This window comes from Pseudophryne corroboree (genome assembly GCF_028390025.1).
Source record: "Pseudophryne corroboree isolate aPseCor3 chromosome 3 unlocalized genomic scaffold, aPseCor3.hap2 SUPER_3_unloc_5, whole genome shotgun sequence".
NCBI classification, from domain to species: Eukaryota; Metazoa; Chordata; class Amphibia; order Anura; family Myobatrachidae; genus Pseudophryne; species Pseudophryne corroboree.
The window spans coordinates 253764-269980 of NW_026967541.1; the positions used below are offsets into that span (position 1 = coordinate 253764).

The 16217-nt window shown below is 44.9% G+C and overlaps 1 protein-coding gene across 1 annotated transcript in view; it reads right to left on the reverse strand.

Moving 5' to 3' along the window:
- Positions 1–4270: 4270 nt before the first annotated feature.
- Positions 4271–16217, reverse strand: part of LOC134984358 (zinc finger protein 615-like) — a 42053-nt gene continuing 30106 nt past the window's right edge. Inside the window, exon 5 of the mRNA XM_063949955.1 lies at positions 4271–6954. Within this exon, the coding sequence (XP_063806025.1) occupies positions 5063–6954 (1892 nt within the window). The 3' untranslated portion in view covers positions 4271–5062. The remainder of the gene's footprint in view (positions 6955–16217) is intronic.

Consider the following 16217-nt stretch of genomic DNA (forward strand, 5'->3'; position numbering starts at 1 on the left):
CTTCATGTTGTAGTCTCCTGAAATGGTTTTCCAACAGTCTTGAAGGAGTTCCCAGAGGTGCTGAGCCCTTATTGGCTGCTTTTCCTTCACTCTGCGGTCCAACTCATCCCAAACCATCTCAGTTGGGTTTAGGTCAGGTTATTGTGGAGGCCAGGTCATCTGACGCAGCACTCCATCACTTTCCTTCTTGGTCAAGTAGCCCTTACATAACCTGGAGGTGTGTTTGGGGTCATTGTCTTGTTGAAAAACAAATGATGGTCCAAGTAAGCGCAAACCAGATGGGATGGCATGGCGCTGCAGAATGCTGTGGTATCCATGCTGGTTAAGTGTGCTTTGAATTTTGACTAAATCACCAACAGTGTCACCAGCAAAGCACCCCCACACCATCACACCTCCTCCGCCATGCTTCACAGTTGGAACCACGCATGCAGAAACTAGAGATGAGTGGGTTAGGATGTAACACCAGAATTAGCGCCAGTTTGGTTTTAACCGGATTTTTCTTATTGGCTATCCCAAATACGTGATGTCAGTGAGCCAATAAGATGGTGTTTTGAGAACAGAGTAAAACTGAACCCGCTCATCTCTAGCAGAAACAATCCGCTCACCTTCTCTGGGTCTCACAAAGTCATGGCAGTTGGAACCAAAAATATCAAATTTGGACTCAGACCAAAGTACATTTTATCACTTGTCTAATGTCCACTCCTTGTGTTTCTTGGCCCAAACAATTCTCTTCTTCTTGTTGTAAAATGTAGGTGGGAGTCTTCCTGGTGCTTCGTTTGGTACAGTGGCTGCCTCTTAATTTCACAAAAAGGACTTATCCCAACACGTCCAAATTAGAACTATAGAAACAGGGGAACGTGAATAGGATGGCGCATCTGTGCCTATATAAATGGAAGTGTGGTAAATGATACGGAAAATTATATTTAATACTTATCCTAAGTTAATTAGGACAACTGGAATTCCTTGATCCAATAGATATCCACTTTCTGTGCTGTCAGAGTGGACTCACAGGTACATAGAAGACATAATGGTACGGAAATTATGTGTAGAAACTTCCAATGAAATATGTGGATGTATCTACCATGGGGCTAAAAAGTATTTGGACCGCCACCGATTGTGCAAGTTTACCCACTTAAAAAGATGAGGGGTCTGTAATTTCCATCATAGGTCACTTCAACTGTGAGAAACAGAATCTGTAAAAAAAAACAAAAAAACAGGAAATCACATTGTACATTTTTTAAACAATTTACTTGTATATTCCTGTGGAAAATAAATATTTGGACACCTATGAAGCTGCAAGATTTCTGGCTCTCACAGACCTGTTACTTCTATAAGAAGCTCTTCTATCCTCCACTCATTACTTGTTTTAATGGCACCTGTTTGAACTGGTTATCTGTATAAAAGACACTTGTCCACACCCTCAGTCAGACTTCTACCTCTCCACCATGGCCAAGACCAGAGAGCTGTCTAAGGACACCAGGGACAAAATTGTAGAGCTGCACAAGGCTGGGATGAGCTACTCGACAATAGGCAAGCAGCTTGGTGAGAAGAGATCAACTGTTGGCTCAATTATAAAAAAAATGGAAGAAATACAAGATCACTGACAATCTCCCTCGACCTGGGGCTCCATACAAGATCTCACCTCGTGGGGTATCAATGATCTTGAGAGCGGTGAGGAATCAGCCCAGAACTACACAGGGGGACCTGGTCAATTATCTCAAGAGAGCTGGGACCAGTCACATAGGTTACTATTAGTAACACACTATGTTGTCATGGATTAAAATCCTGCAGTGCCCGAAAGGTCCCCCTGCTTTAGCCAGCACATATCCAGGCCCGTCTAAAGTTTGCCAGTGACCTGCTGGATGATCCAGAGGAGGATTGGGAGAATGTAATGTGGTCAGATGACAGTAAAATTGAACTTGTTGGAATAAACTCCATTCGCCGTGTTTGGAGGGAGAAGAATGATGAATGGCATCCCAAGAACACCATACCCACTGTGAAGCATGGGGGTGGAAACATCATGCTTTGGGGCTGCTTTTCTGCAAATAGGACAGGACGACTGATCCGTATTAAGGAGAGGATGAATGGGGCCATGTATCGTGAAATTTTGGACAAAAATCTCCTTCCTTCAGTAAGAGCATTGAAGATGGAACGTGGCTGGGTCTTCCAGCATGACAATGACCCCAAACACACCGTCCGGGCAACTAAGGAGTGACTCTGTAAGAAGCATTTCAATGTCCTGGAGTGGCCTAGCCAGTCTCCAGACCTCAACCCAGTAAAAATATCTGTGGGAGTTGAAAGTCCGTGTGGCCTGGCGACAGCCCCAAAACATGACAGATCTAGTGAAGATCTGCATGGTGGAAGAGAAGGCCAAAATACCTGCTACAGTGTGTACAAACCTGGTCAAGAACTACAGGAAACGTTTGACCTCTGAAATTGCCAACCGAGGTTATATTACAAAGTATTGAGTTCAACTTTTTGATTGTCCAAATATTTATTTTCTGCAAGAATATTCAAATATATTGTTTCAAAATCATACAATGTAATTTCCAGATTCTGTCTCTCACAGTTGAAGTGTATAATGGAAATTACAGACCTCTCTCATCTTTATAAGTGGGTCAACTTGCACAATCGGTGGCTGTCCAAATACTTTTTTGCTCCACTGTATGTTCAAGATTATTCCATACATGAGATTATAATGCGGTACTCCTTATGAAAGTGAATGATCTTGTTTTAGTAGAGTAGATGTGGTGTACCTCACTTACACAATATAATGTGCTATAACCTTTATAATGGTTTCTTTATATCTTAACCCCACAAATAAGATATGCAGGTGATCTTAGGAACAGCATACCTCACTTACATAGTGAGGAACAGTATAACAAGGTATCGTTATCATAAGGTACGTCTCAAGCGTACCATTACTCACAATGAATACAGCATAACTCCATGTATAAAGGTCTCTGCGTCAAATAGACTTGTACAGTGATGCAGTATAGGTACAAATAATTTCACAAATGGTTTAAAAAATAAATAAACATACAAGCCGTAAGGGGAAAGGGGGGCTGTGCGAGATCCCAGCAAGGAAGAATATATGATTTTGTTGAGCTGAGGTCCGGTAACAAAGCTCCAAATCCCAAATATAGAGAAATAAAAAGACATGAGAGACATATCCACCTCACCTGAGCAAAGACCTCCTTTGGGCAACGCGTTTCGAGTCTGGGGTGACTCTTTTTCAAGGCATGCCTTGAAAGTCACCCCATACTCGAAATGCATACAGAAAAAGTCCCTCCCCGTAATGTCATCCCACTATTCAAATGAGCTGTCAAAATCAGACATAGCCAAAATCGCAAGTATATACAGTCACTATTCGTGGTTCTGGGCTCCAGCCAGTTCAAGGGAAATTGCATAGTCACAATGGCAGTGTGTGTACCCACGAGTTATTTATACACAACAATACTGATATTATGTGGACACAAAAGTAACAATACAATGACACATTAACAGGAAATTGTTTCTGTCACCATAGCGACAATTATCTGAAAATAAGATAATACACAGACAAATAAAAAGGCTCAATGGAAATCTTTTGTTTTTAAACAACTTTATTTCATATCTTTAATACAAATTTTTGTCTATATTTTAAACTTAAAAAATACATTACTCTGCACATGGATAAAATATCCTTTAAAGCACAGAAATAATTCATGTTACGGGTTAGTATGGCAGGGAAGTAAAACAGATACATATCAGGAGAGCCAAAAGCCTATGGGGGTCATTCAGGCCCAACCGCAATAGTGGGCCACAGCAATTTGCTGGTGTTGGCAAAATGCACATGTGCGTCAGCCATGCGAACACGCACATTGCGGCCGCATACTTGAGGGGTGAATGCAGGCGGACCAGGACCATTTTCCGGGGGCTGCGTGATGTCACATGTGCGTTCATCTTTAACCCCCTATAAGCTTCCAGAGTGCACCTCATATCTCATCTTTTCCAAGTTACTACAAATGATATGAGATCGGTAGCAGCACTACTTTCAGGATTATTACACAGAACACACATAAAGGCTGACACAGCAAATAACAGTAACACATACAAGGGATGCATTAGAAATAAGGACACATAATCATCAAGTCTAATTATCAGCTGATTCTGTGTGGGATCCATACACCTCTTTACTGCTTCCAACATCCCTTGGTACTGCACTGCAGCCATCCGCCCTGTCTCCCCCCACTACCACCACCAGCCCTATCTCCCCCCGAGTCTTTCCCCCAATACTGCTAACCGCCTTGTCCTTCCCCACTACTGCCACCGTCTCCACTACTGCCAGCCACCCTGTGTACCCCCTCTTCCACCTCAGCACTACTTGGGGACAATTTTACCCACAGACAGTGCCTCCGGCAGCCCCCGCTACAGCACTAGTGCCACCAACCCTGTCTCCCCCTGACATCTCAGAATTGCTTGGGGATTCTTGGTACTGCTGGTAACAGTCCTTCATCTGCAGATGGAAGTAACGGGGCAGGTAATCTGCATAGCAGTGATAGATGAGGGCATGCCATCTGATTATTTCACCTGGCAGTAGCATGTATATTGCAAAAAGCATAGGATATAGGATAAGAACCTTGAAGAACAATGCATGGCAATAATGAGTATACTCCAGAAGATTATAATGGTTCCTCACCTGAAAGATGTCTATTGTGCTGATTTATTTTTCAGAGTATAGAAATGGCTTCTCACCTGTGTGACTTCGCTGAAGTGTAACAAGTTGTGATTTCTGTGTAAAACATTTCACACTCAGAGCAAGAAAATGGCTTCTCACCTGTGCGACTTCTGTTATGTCTGAGAACTGATTTGTGTGCAAAACATTTCCCAATCTCAGAACATGGAAATGGATTCTCACCTGTGTGACTTCTCCGATGTGTAACAAGATGTGATTTGTGTAAAACATTTCCCGCACTCATAGCAAGAAAACGGCTTCTCACCTGTGTGACTGCTCTCATGTTTAATGAGATCTGATTTGTGTGCAATACATTTCTTACACGCAAAACATGGAAATGGCTTCTCACTTGTGACTTCGCTGATGTGTAACAAGTTGTGATTTCCATGTAAAACATTTCCCACACTCATAGCAAGAAAATGGCTTCTCACCTGTGTGACTTCTCTGATGTATAACAAGATGTGATTTGTGTGCAAAACATTTCCCACACTCAGAACATGGAAATGGCTTCTCACCTGTGTGACTTCTCTGATGTCTAACAAGATGCGATTTGTTTGTAAAACCTTTCCCACACTCAGAACATGGAAATGGTTTCTCACCTGTGTGAGTTTTCTGATGTATAACAAGATGTGATTTGTATGTAAAACATTTCCCACACTCATAACATGGAAATGGCCTCTCACCTGTGTGACTTCTCTGATGTTTAACAAGATCTGATTTGTGTGCAAAACATTTCTCACACTCAGAACATGGAAATGGCTTCTCACCTGTGTGACTTCTATAATGTATAACAAGATGTGATTTACTTAAACAACATTTCCCACACTCAGAACATGGAAATGGCTTCTCACCTGTGTGACTTCTCTGATGTGTAACAAGACCTGATTTGTGTGCGAAACATTTCCCACACTCAGAACATGGAAATAGATTCTCACCTGTGTGACTTCTTTGATGTATAACAAGATGTGATTTCTGGATAAAACATTTCCCACACTCAGAACAAGAAAATGGCCTCTCACCTGTGTGACTTCTTTGATGTATAACAAGATCTGATTTGTGTGTAAAACATTTCCAACACTCAGAACACGGAAATGGATTTTCACCTGTGTGACTTCTTTGATGTATAACAAGATGTGATTTCTGGATAAAGCATTTCCCACACTCAGAGCAAGAAAATGGCCTCTCACCTGTGTGAATTCTATTATGTCTAACAAGATGTAATTTGTTTGCAAAACATTTCCCACACTCAGAACATGGAAATGGCTTCTCACCTGTATGACTTCTCTGATGTATAACAAGATCTGATTTGTGTGCAAAACATTTTCCACACTCAGAACATGGAAATGGCTTCTCACCTGTGTGACTTCGCTGATGTATCACAAGATCTGATTTGTGTGCAAAACATTTCCCACACTCAGAACATGGAAATGGCTTCTCACCTGTGTGACTTCTCTGATGTTTAACAAGATCTGATTTGTGTGCAAAACATTTCCCACACTCAGAACATGAAAATGGCTTCTCACCTGTGTGACTTCTCTGATGTATAACAATATATGATTTGTGTGCAAAACATTTCCCACAATCAGAACATAGAAATGGCTTCTCACCTGTGTGACTTCGCTGATGTTTAACCAAATCTGATTTGTGTGCAAAACATTTCCCACACACAGAACATGGAAATGGCTTCTCACCTGTGTGACTTCTCTGATGTTTATCAAGATCTGATTTGTGTGCAAAACATTTCCCACACTCAGAACATGGAAATGGCCTCTCACCTGTGTGACTTCTCTGATGTCTAACAAGAACTGATTTCCGTGCAAAACATTTCCCACAATCAGAACATAGAAATGGCCTCTCAGCTGTGTGACTTCTCTGATGTCTAATAAGATCTGATTTGCATGTAAAACATTTCACACACTCTGAACATATCAGTGGCCTCTCACCTGCCTTACCTGTCTGATGGGTAATAAGGTTTGTGTTCTGTGTAAAACATTTGGCATCTATAGAACACGGAAACACTGTATCTACTGTCAGAGCTGTAACAGATGCACCAATATCAGAGTGATCAGGAGAACATTCCCCAGGATCAGGGGGACCAGCTGATAGAGCTGGATGTATAATTGGGGTAATGGGGTTAGCTCCAGGAGAATCCTGTCTACTGTCATTATCTTTTATGTCACAATCCGGGGATAACATAAGATGTCCTTCTGAGATATTCCTGCTTGTGTGTCCATCTGCTGGAAATAAAAATACATTATGGAAATGTGACGTTTTCTGTAACAATATTAATCTTGTAAACAATAGGAGAAGACTTTCTGGGACACTTAATTGTAAATGTGTGTGTATAGTAAAACATAACTTTTAATGAAGGCTTTATAATATTGTGTCTTTATAATCATTGTGTCCACCCTCCTGAGAACACTCACAATAACAAATGTAATATTATAATAAGACTTAGATCTCTCTCTCTTGTACTGGTAACTAACCATGAAGTATAAATGGAGATGTAGTCACTCGCCAAGTCCTATGTCAGCACCAATGTAAAACAATGGATGGGGAACATATCGTATGAATTGGAGATTCTAGCTGAACAATAACATCAGTCATATGAGCTGATGGATCAGAGAAATGTCTCCTAACGTTACTCCTGGAAGCATTGGTAATGTAGCATTCCTTTATGTGTGTGTTCATACGCTGGTAAGCCTGTACATGTGTTACTCACCCGTATATAAGGTATATTGCTACAGCAGAGTAGGTGTGAAACAAGGTACTTTACATGCAATACACCATATGATACCCCTGCAATCATCATAATCATCTGCTAGGTTATAATCTACTATATCTTACGTCCTAGAGGATGCTGGAGTCCAGTTAGTACCATGGGGTATAGACGGGTCCTTTGGGAGCCACTGGCACTTCAAGAGTTTAATAGTGTGGGCTGGTCCCTCCCTCTATGCCTCTCCTACCAGACTTTTTTACAAAATGTGCCCAGAGGAGCCGGTCACTGCTAGGGGAGCTCATAGGACTTTTCTTAGTTTTTTATTTTCTAGAGTTAGCTTACAGGAAGGCTGCTGGCAACAGCCTCCCTGCTTCGTGGGACTTAGGGGGGGGGGGGTCAGGAATAGGAACCAACTTCCTGAAGAGTTAATGGTTCTCTACTCCGCTGACAGGACACTGAGCTCCTGATGGTGCTGATCGCAAGCCCACGAGGCGACTGCTCACTCCTGCAGCACGGCCGCCACCCCCTAACAAAGCCAGAAGAAAGAAAAGTGGTGAGCACAGCGCCGGTGTCCCGGTTAGCGGAAGGGTATGGCGGCACAAGGGTGGGAGCGCAGCTCTGACAGTCTGCACTCCAGGAAAGCTCAGCAACACACAGTGTAGGCGCTTTGAGGGGCGTCCTGAGCCAACACGGATAAACCCTACACTGGTCACACAGTTAACAGGCGCTAATCCCCCTGTTAGCACTAAAATCCTCAGGCCAGTATAAACAATTAGTGCGGGAAGTCGCTCGACATTACAAGGGGCAGGTCTTCCTCAGAGTGGATCCAGCACTCACCAGCGCCATTTTCTCCCTGCAGATCATAGGAACTAGGACACTGACCTATTAAGGTTAGTTAGTCAGTGCCAAGCTGTTATCATAATAACTGCCTACAGGGGCGCTGTGTGGCTGGCTCCTTATACTCTGTGACTCTCTGAAGGTACTCTGGGGGAAACTGTATCTGACATTTACCTGTGTGTGTGTAAGTGTGTATATCCACATTACCTTGTCTAGGGACTCTGTGTCCTGTGCTGCAGACTGTTTATCTTCTCCTGAGGAGTCTATTCCATGTACTCAGGACTGCAATGTGCTGTCTCAGCCTTCTGAATCCAAACCCCCATGGGTGGATTCTATAAGGGGAATGATATCCCAGATTTCAACAAGGATGTCACATACTGAGAAAGAGACGCAGTTTTTGAGACAATCTGTAGTGGGTTTGAAGTATTCAGCTCCCACTACTTCCTCTAAAACCCCACCTACATACCCCAAAAAATGTACACTTGCCCAGATAATGCAAGCTGACACTGATACCGACTCTGATACAGGGGACGGTGATGGGGATATGCAGGGGGGGATGCATCCATTGCTAAAGGGGTGCAGCTAATGATTGAAGCCATTAGGGATGTTTTGCATATTTCTGAGAAGGTCCAGAACAAGTAGAGGAATCTTATATTACAGTAAATAAGAAATCCTCGCTTACCTTCCCTGCTTCTGTATCTAGGCTGTCTAAAAAGGTGGTTTTACCTGTCCCTGATTCAATCGCCTTAAAGGAGCTGGCTGACCGCAAGATTGAGATCACTATACACTGCTACAGCCATGGCTTTAAGGCCCACTATTGCTTGTGTGTGGGCTTCTAAAGCCATAGTAAAGTGGTCAGGCACATTACCAGAGGACTTCGATACTATGGATAGGAGTGACATTGACTTGTTTTTATGTCACAGACAGGATTCTGCAGGTTTCATGGTTAAGGCCATGAAGGACATTTGCCTGCTACTTCAATGGCTGTCTCGGTATGCAGAGGACTCTGGTTATGCCAATGGACTGCGGATGCAGAATCCAAGAAAAGTGTGGAGAACCTGCCATTTACAGGTCAGGCACTATTTGGGGATGCATTGGATGCGTGGATTTCCATGGCGACTGTGGGTAAGTCGACATTTCTTCCCTCTGCAGCAGCCCCAGCTAGGAAATCTTATCCTACACCTACACTGCAGTCCTTTTGGACCGCAAATCCAAACCCCCTCCCACCATCTTTAGAGGAGGTCGAGGAAGATCCAAAAGACCTCACCAACAGGTTCCCAGGAACAGAAACCAGGTTCTGCTTCCTCCAAATACTCAGAATGATGGTGGACCTCTCAGCCTGGAGATCAGGCAGATGAGAGCGAGACTAAAAGATTTCAGTCACGTCTTGGCGTCATCATGCCTAGACCCCCTGGGTGACGGATATTGTTACCCTGGGGTACAGACTGGAGTTTCAGGAACTCCCACCTCACAGATTCTGCAAATCAGGCTTACCGGCTTCGCTGACAGAAAGTGCTATCCTACAGGAAGCCATTCAAAAATTGGTACAAACAATTGTCATTGGTCCAGTTCCACCTTACCCGAAAACCAAGGGTTATTATGCAAACCTGTTTGTGGTACCAAAACCGGACGGTTCAGTAAGGCCCATATTGAACCTGAAGTCGTTGAACCACTACTTGAGGGTTTTCCAATTCAAGATGGAGTCTCTGAGAGTGGTGATTCTCATGTCTGGAAGAGGGGGAATTCTTAGTATCCCTGAATATCAAGGATGCGTACCTTCACATTCTGAGCTGGCCACCTCACCACGCCTATCTACGGTTTGCACTACAGGACTGTGACTATCAGTTCCAGACATCTCCATTTGGCCTCTCCACAGCACCAAGGGTGGTCACCAAGGTCATGGCGGACATGATGCTCCTACGCAAAGAGGGAGTGAACATAATTCCATAACTGGATGATCTGCTGATAGAGGCATCTTACACAGAGAAGCTGTTGCAGAGTATTGCGCTCTCAACTCAACTAATCTGGGATCATGGGTGGATCCTGAATCTTCCAAAGTCACATTTGGAACCGACAAGGAAACTGCCCTTCCTGGGGATGATATTCGACACGGAAGTGCAGACGGTGTTTCTACTGTTGGAGGAAGCGTTGGTGATCCAATCAATGGTCTGGGACGTCTTGAAACCTCCCTGGGTATCGGTTCATCAGTGCATTCACCTTCTGGGGAAGATGGTATCCTCCTACGAGGCTCTACAATACGGAAGATTCCATGCACGGTTCTTCCAGCTGGATCTCCTGGACAAGTGGTCGGAATCGCATCTTCACATGCACCAGCGGATATTCCTGTCGCCGAAAGCCAGAATTTCACTACTCTGGTGGCTGCAAACTTCTCACCTGCTCAAGGGCCGCAGGTTCGGGATTCAGAATTGTATTCTTCTAACCACGGATGCAAGCCTCAAAGGTTGGGGAGTAGTCACCCAGGAGGAAAACTTCCAGGGAAAGTGGTCAAGCTAGGAATCGGTCCTTCCAATAAACATTCTGGAACTAAGGGCCATATACAATGGCCTACTACAAGCGGCTCATCTTCTGCAAGATCGAGCCATTCAGGTTTAGTCAGACAACATCACAGCAATGTTCTACATAAACAGGCAGGGTGGAATGAAGAGCAGGGCTGCAATGTCAGAGGTAACAAGAATCCTCCTCTGGGCAGAAAGACACGCGCTGGCACAGTCAGCGATCTTCATTCCGGGAGTGGACAACTGGGAAGCGGACTTCCTCAGCAGACATGATCTCCATCCAGGAGAATGGGGCCTCCACCCAGAGGTATTCACAGACGTAACACGCCAATGGGGTGTACCTCAGATAGACATGATGGCCTATCGACTCAACAAGAAGCTTCGGAGGTACTGTTCCAGCTCACGAGACCCACAGGCAGTGGCGGTGGATGCCCTGGTGACTTCGTGGGTGTTACAGTCAGTGTATGTGTTCCCTCCACTTCCACTCATCCCAAGGATTCTCAAACTAATAAAAAGATCAATAGTTCCGGCGATCCTCATTGCTCTGGACTGGCCAAGGCGGGCTTGGTACGCGGATCTTCTGGTATTACTGCTGGAGGATCCGAGGCCTCTTTCTCTTTGCGAGGACCTTCTACTGCAGGGGCTGTTTTCCTATCAAGATGTACCACGGCTATGTTTGAGGGCATGGAGGTTGAACGCAAGATCTTAGCTCGGAAGGGCATTCCAAATAAGGTTATTCCTACTCTGATCCAAGCTAGGAAGGGGGTAATGTCTAAGCATTACCATTAGATTTGGAAAAAGTATGTGTCTTGGTGTGAATACAAAAAGTTTCCTACGGTGGAGTTTCAACTGGGACATTTTCTCCTTTCTCTGCAAGCAGGTGTGGATGTTGGCCTGCACTTGGGCTCCATCAAGGTCCAGATTTTGGCCTTGTCTATTTTCTTCCAGAAACAATTGGCTGCTATCCCTGAGGTTCAGACTTTCTTGGAAGGAGTTCTGCACATCCAACCACCCTTTGTGCCTCCTATGGCACCTTGGGATCTTAATGTGGTGCTGCAGTTCCTGCAGTTGGATTGGTTAGAACCTTTACAGGAGGTGGACGTAAAGTTTATTACTTGGAAGGCAGTCACGTTGTTGGCCTTGGCTTCTGCCAGACGTGTGTCAGAATAGGGGGCATTGTCGCACAAGAGCCCCTACTTGATTTTCCATGAGGATAGAGCTGAGCTCAGAATGCGTCAGCAATTATTCCCTAAGGTTGTGTTGGCTTTTCATATCAACCAACCTATTGTGGTGCCAGTGGTTACTGACACCTCAATTACCACAAAGTCCTTGGATGTCGTGTGGGCTTTGAAAATCTATGTGAAGAGAACTACTCATCACAGGAAGTCAGACGCACCATTTGTACTTTATGATCACAACAAGATACTGGGTTGGTCTTAGTTCCATGGGGAAGTTCCAAAACTCCAAACCGGGTGGGAGACTGCTGAGACCCCATCAAAACTGATTGACCAAACTGAAGGTCCTCAGTAGCCAAGGTGTTGAACCTTTAAAAGTTTACAGCGTGTTCGAACCCAACCAAGTAGCTGCCCAGCATAACTGCAAAGCTGAGACACCCCGGGCAGCCACCTAGGAAGAACTCACCTACCGTGTGGAGTGGGCCTGAACAGACCTCGGCAGCAGCAAAGCCGCTGAAGATTGAGCCTGTTGGATTGTACATGCAATAGACTGCTTCGAAGCAGGACAAGCAATCTTTGAAGCATCATAGAGAACAAAAAGCGAGTCTGATTTTCTGAAACGAGCTGGCCTCTTGACATAAATCTCCAAAGCCAAGTCCAAGTACATTGGTGTAACAGACGTGCCAGTGACAACCAGAACCACCATAGGCCAATTGATATGAAATGCTGACACCACCTTAGGCAAGAATGTCTAGTGAGTTTTAAGCACTGCTCTATCCTCATGAAACACCACAGAAGGACTCTTACAGGATAAGGCCCCTAATTTCAAAACACGCCTCACTGAGGCCAAGGCCAACAACATGATAGCCTGCCATGTCAAATACTCCATGTCCACCTTGTTGAAATGTTCAATCAAACAGATTGGAGAAAGGCCAGAACCAAATTGAGAAATCACGGCACTGTGGGAGGCACAAAGGGTGGTCGAATATGAAGGACACCTGTCAAGAACATCTGGACCACTGGGAGAACAACCAATTGTTCCCTGGAAGAAAAAGACATGGCTGAGATTTGAACTTTTATGGAGCCTAAACGTAGGCCCACATCCACAACAGCCTGCAGGAAGTGCAAGAAATGTCCCAGATAAAAATCCATAGCAGAATACTGTTGACCCTCACACCAAGAGACACATTTCTTTCATATGCGATGGTAATGTTTCTATGCGACTATCTGGCCAACTTGGAGCATAGTCGAGATAACCTTGCCCGGAATGTCTGTCCTGGCACAATTCATCCCAATATACTTCCATTACATCAAACGTAGCCGTGGTAAGTCTGGATAGACGAACAGCCCTTGTGTAAGACGATTATCCTGAATTGGCAGAGGCCAGGGGCCTACGAGTAATAAGGCTAGAATGTCTACATACCAGGCCCTGCGTGGCCAGTCTGGGGCAATCAGAATTGCCTGAACCCTGTCCCCTCAAGTCCTTTGAAAACTCTTGGAATTAGAGGAACTGGAGGGAACAAGTACACCAACCGGTAAATCGTCTGTGTCGACAGGGCGTCCACTGCTGCGGCCTGTGGATTCCTCGTCCCAGAAAAGTAACGCAGAAGCTTCTTGGTGAGCTGAGAAACCAACAAGTTGATTTGCAGGTAGCCCCACCGATGAAATATCTGCTGAAACACTTGCAGGTAGAGACCCCATTCCCCCACGTGCAGATCGTGTCTTCTGAGGATGTCTGCTCCCCAATTGTCTACTCCCGAAATTAATATGGTGGAAATGGCCTTGGGATTTCGCTCCCCACAGAGGAGTATCTATGACACCTCCCTCATTGCAGCTCTGCTGTTTGGACCTCCTTGTTGGTTTATGTACGCCACAGTTGGTGCTTTTTCCGACCATAACCGTATGGCCTGATACTGAAGAACATAAAGAGGTCAGCAGAAGGGCATTGTAAATCGCCCTGAGTTCCAAAACATTTATCGGAAGGGAAGCCTCTTGATCAGACCACCTTCACTGGAACCGAGCCCCTAGGGTCACTGCACCCCAACCATGGAGGCTTGCATCCGTTGTCAACAGAATCCAATCCTGGATTCTGAAGTGTCGACCCTCCAGGAGGGAGATCAGCAACCACCATAAGAGGGAAATCCTGGCGTTTGGTGAAAGGCATATCATCTGGCAAATGTGCAGATATGACCCAGACCATTTGTCCAGCAGATCCAGCTGGAATGGTCATGCATGGAATCTTCCGTACCGAATTGTGTCGTAGGAGGCCATCATCTTTCCCAGTAAGCGTATGCAAAGATGTACCGAAATTTTGTTCAGCTTCAAAATGGAACGTACCATCGTCTGAATTATCTTTGCCTTGTCCATAGGAAGGAACACCTTCTGAGACACCGTGTCCAGTATCATTACCAGGAACTGAAGCCTCTGCGTAGGTCCTAGGTGGGATTTCTGCAGATTGAGACTCCACCCATGATCTGTGAGTAGTCGTGCTGGAAGGCTGATCTTTTCCATCAACTGTGCTCTGAATATAGCCATTATGAGATCGTCCAAGTATGGAACAATGTTCACTTCCTGCTTGCGGAGTTGTAGCAACATCTCTGCTATCACCCCTGATAACACCCTCAGTGCTGTTAAGAGACCGAAATTCAAGGCCTGGACCTGGTATTGACTGTCCTTAAGTGCAAACTTGAGGTAAGCCTGAAGAGGCGGCCATATTGGGATGTAAAGATACGCATCTTTAATATCCAGAGAAACCAGGAATTCCCCTTCTTCCATGTCACGCTTGGCTTGAGTTGGGGATCTGACGACTGATAATTGACTGAGGGAGCAGCTATAGGCAAAGGAAGGAAACGAGGTGGCTGAATGTAGTTCTTACTCATGGATTGAAGACTTAGGCCCAAGGATGTAGAGGGGTAGGGAATGAGGACAATGACCATGAATGATACACCGAAGAAAGAGGAATTCAGTTTTAATGAGACCTCAATCATACACAACGACTAGGAGAGAAGTCTGAGTGAATTCTGAAAGACGAAAGGTTAGTGATTTGTAAACGATGCTGAAGAACACTGACTGAAGAGATGACTTGTGATTTGTAAACGATGCTGAAGAGAGGATCGCTGTGAGCACCATCAGCAAATGGAGACCCTCTACCAGATAGAGGGCCAGTGGTTAAACCACAAGAGCAGGTGGACTTGGAGCAAAGGACTGCAATAACAGAACTGACCACCAGGCGGACACAACAGAACCAGGATACCAAGGGTTAACCTGGAAGCACAGAGTACCTTACAGCAGCAAGTAACTTGAAGTACTGACAACATAGCTAATCATTAACCCCTTTTTTATAAGGGAAGCCTGTACCGGAGTGGCTGGATGTGAACTGGGATACCTATTGACTTGGATTGGTCTCCAACATGGTGGCTCCCTGCACAGAGGGCACATGTGGAACCAGCATCTACCTCTGGCCTCAGCCTCCCAGACGCCGCACCGGAGGACTTCGCTGCTGTAGCTCCTATCCATCGCAGCGACACCAGCCACCTAAGAGGAAGGCCACAGGGACCAGAACCAGTGGTTAAACTCTGGATGCTGACAGTACCCCCCTTTTTAGGGTAGTCTTTAAACACCCACGCTGCTTAGTGGGATTCTTGGCATGAAAGGCACAACTCAGTCTTGGAGCATGAACATCCTCTGCAGCCACCCAAGATCTTTCCCCCGGACCATATCCTCTCCAATCTATGAGATACTGGAGATGACCATACCTCTTGTGGAAGTCAAGAATGTTATGAACCTCAAATTCCTCATTTTGAGCAGCTTGAACCTTGGGAGGTTAAGGGAAAGCTGCCCGAAAATGATTTAGTACAGGAGGCTTTAGCAGAGAAATGTGAAAGGTATTGGAAATTTTCAAATAGTGAGGCAGTTTCACCTTGTAAGAAACAGGATTCAACACTCTTTTAATAGGATACGGGCTGATGAATCTTGGAGAAAACTTTTTGGTAGGAACTTTGAGTCTGAGGTTTCTGGTGGATATCCAAACACAATCTCCCACTTTGAGACTAGGAACAGCCCTATGTTTCCGATCAGAGTAGGTCTTTTATTTCTGGGAAGTCATAAGTAGCGCCTTATGAATTTGTCTCCAAATCTTAGTGAACTGACGAAGAGCAGCAGGAACCTCAAGAGGTGGGAGAGATTAGAAGTAAGGAACTCAATGAAAACTATAATTAATGAAGAAAGGAGTGGAATTGGTAGAAGAATGATAT